The sequence below is a fragment of the Limulus polyphemus genome, unplaced genomic scaffold (assembly GCF_000517525.1).
Source record: "Limulus polyphemus unplaced genomic scaffold, Limulus_polyphemus-2.1.2 Scaffold889, whole genome shotgun sequence".
In the NCBI taxonomy this organism is placed as follows: Eukaryota; Metazoa; Arthropoda; class Merostomata; order Xiphosura; family Limulidae; genus Limulus; species Limulus polyphemus.
Genome location: NW_013666499.1, coordinates 189,344 through 191,096, shown reverse-complemented (window position 1 = coordinate 191,096; position 1,753 = coordinate 189,344). Strand labels below are relative to the sequence as shown.

At 27.7% G+C, this 1,753-nt stretch overlaps 1 protein-coding gene across 1 annotated transcript in view; it reads right to left on the bottom strand.

The window, feature by feature from the left end:
• Positions 1 to 504, bottom strand: part of LOC106461055 (prolyl endopeptidase FAP-like) — a 63,109-nt gene extending 62,605 nt beyond the window's left edge. Inside the window, exon 1 of the mRNA XM_022387893.1 lies at positions 420 to 504. Within this exon, the coding sequence (XP_022243601.1) occupies positions 420 to 467 (48 nt within the window). The 5' untranslated portion in view covers positions 468 to 504. The remainder of the gene's footprint in view (positions 1 to 419) is intronic.
• Positions 505 to 1,753: the final 1,249 nt, after the last annotated feature.

The window sequence follows — 1,753 nt, the reverse complement described above, 5'->3', positions numbered from 1 at the left end:
CAACAATATGTTGGAACTAAAATGAGGAACACATTATTATATAACAAAACTGGTCTTCACTAAACAGGATTAAAATTATGGCTAACAACTGGGAGGATCTGGAAATGATGAGTTTTGGCAAACCTTTGTGGTCCAAGTTCATACAGTTCTGTTAAAAGTGATGGCGACTTTATATATAGTAAATGCATAATAATATGTTGTGTTTGACAGATGATTTTTTAAAATTTTCTAAGGGGAATAACCTAGTGGATAATTCACTGGCTCTTTCATCTTCAGATTTCTGTTTTAACCACTGTGTAAAACATTTATTCCTAAAACATTATAATCATAAAATCATTGCACATATACATGGTATATTATGTTTAAATAAATTCAAATTGCATTTTATTTCAACAACTTCTGCTATTTTCAATACTTACTTGTACCATGTAATTTGTGAGAAGGACATATCTTTTATCTGCTGACATGTAGTATTTTGTAGGATTGTACTCCCTCTGGATGAAAAACATAATACTGTAGTTATATCATATTCTGGTTTTGATAAAACACACATCAGTTGGAAGTTTGACTAGTTTGAATAATCTCAAACAAAACTGTAGAAATAACACATTAATATACTAATCCCAAAATGAATAAAATTTTTAAATATATATATATATTATACTGAATAATATTGTTTTTGTAAATAATTTCAAATTCTGCTAAACTTTTATAAAAACTGAAATTTTGATTATAATTACGAAACTTTGTAAAGTTAATGTACATCAGTTCTTCTTTTTCTATGTAAATGTTCTACAAGTTTGTTTGAAAGTGTCAGTTTAACTGTAAAACCAATAACTGACAGTTGTGTTTCTGCATTGTAGATAATATAGAATGAATTAGTTAAACTTACCAGGCACCTGTTGTATAATTATAGGTAAATCATAACATTTGAGTAATACATTGTTACTAATGAAGTTATTAAGTTTCTAATTTGTAAATAGTAAAAAGCATACATCATTTACTGATATATAATGTTCATTGATTGGCTGAGTATTTTAGAATATATAATAATATGCATGTAAACATTTTGTCAGTACACTGACATTATCTACTGAAATTAGTTGACTTCATTAATTACACTCAATGCTTCTGAATTTACCAAAATGTATGAATAATAAGTCTTAAATGTAAATTACTTTTAAAATAAAGCAATCAGTTGTAATTTTCTCCTGCCAGTGTTCAATAAGTAAAGACATTCAGTCATTGCAGGAATGAGGTATTTTACACAACTTTTCCAGAAAATGCTTAAGCGAAAACATAATTAATTATAGCGTCTGAAATTCAACCTACTCTTTGGACACTGTAGAACTGCATTTTGATGACTTGTAAAACTCTATCTAACAATTGTTTGGACTATTCCTTTCATGAGTTCAGTGAATATAGTTTCATTAAGTAATTTCCAATGTTGAAAATGACATGAATTTTGAAAATTTAATCCAAACACAAGTTTATGTTTTCACTATATTACTATTCTTTCAGAACTTGAAGAGAGCTTTTATATACGGAAACATCTATTAGCCGAGTTCTTGCACAGATCTTAAAATATAACATTGATAAATGGAAACATTGGCACATGTAAATATGTAGATCTTGAAAGTCAAGTTGTTGAAAACTTGAAAATAGCGTTGATAACTGATATTAGCTATTTTCAAGTGTTGAACAACTCAACTTTCAAGATCTACGTATCTACATGTGCCAATGTTTCCATTTA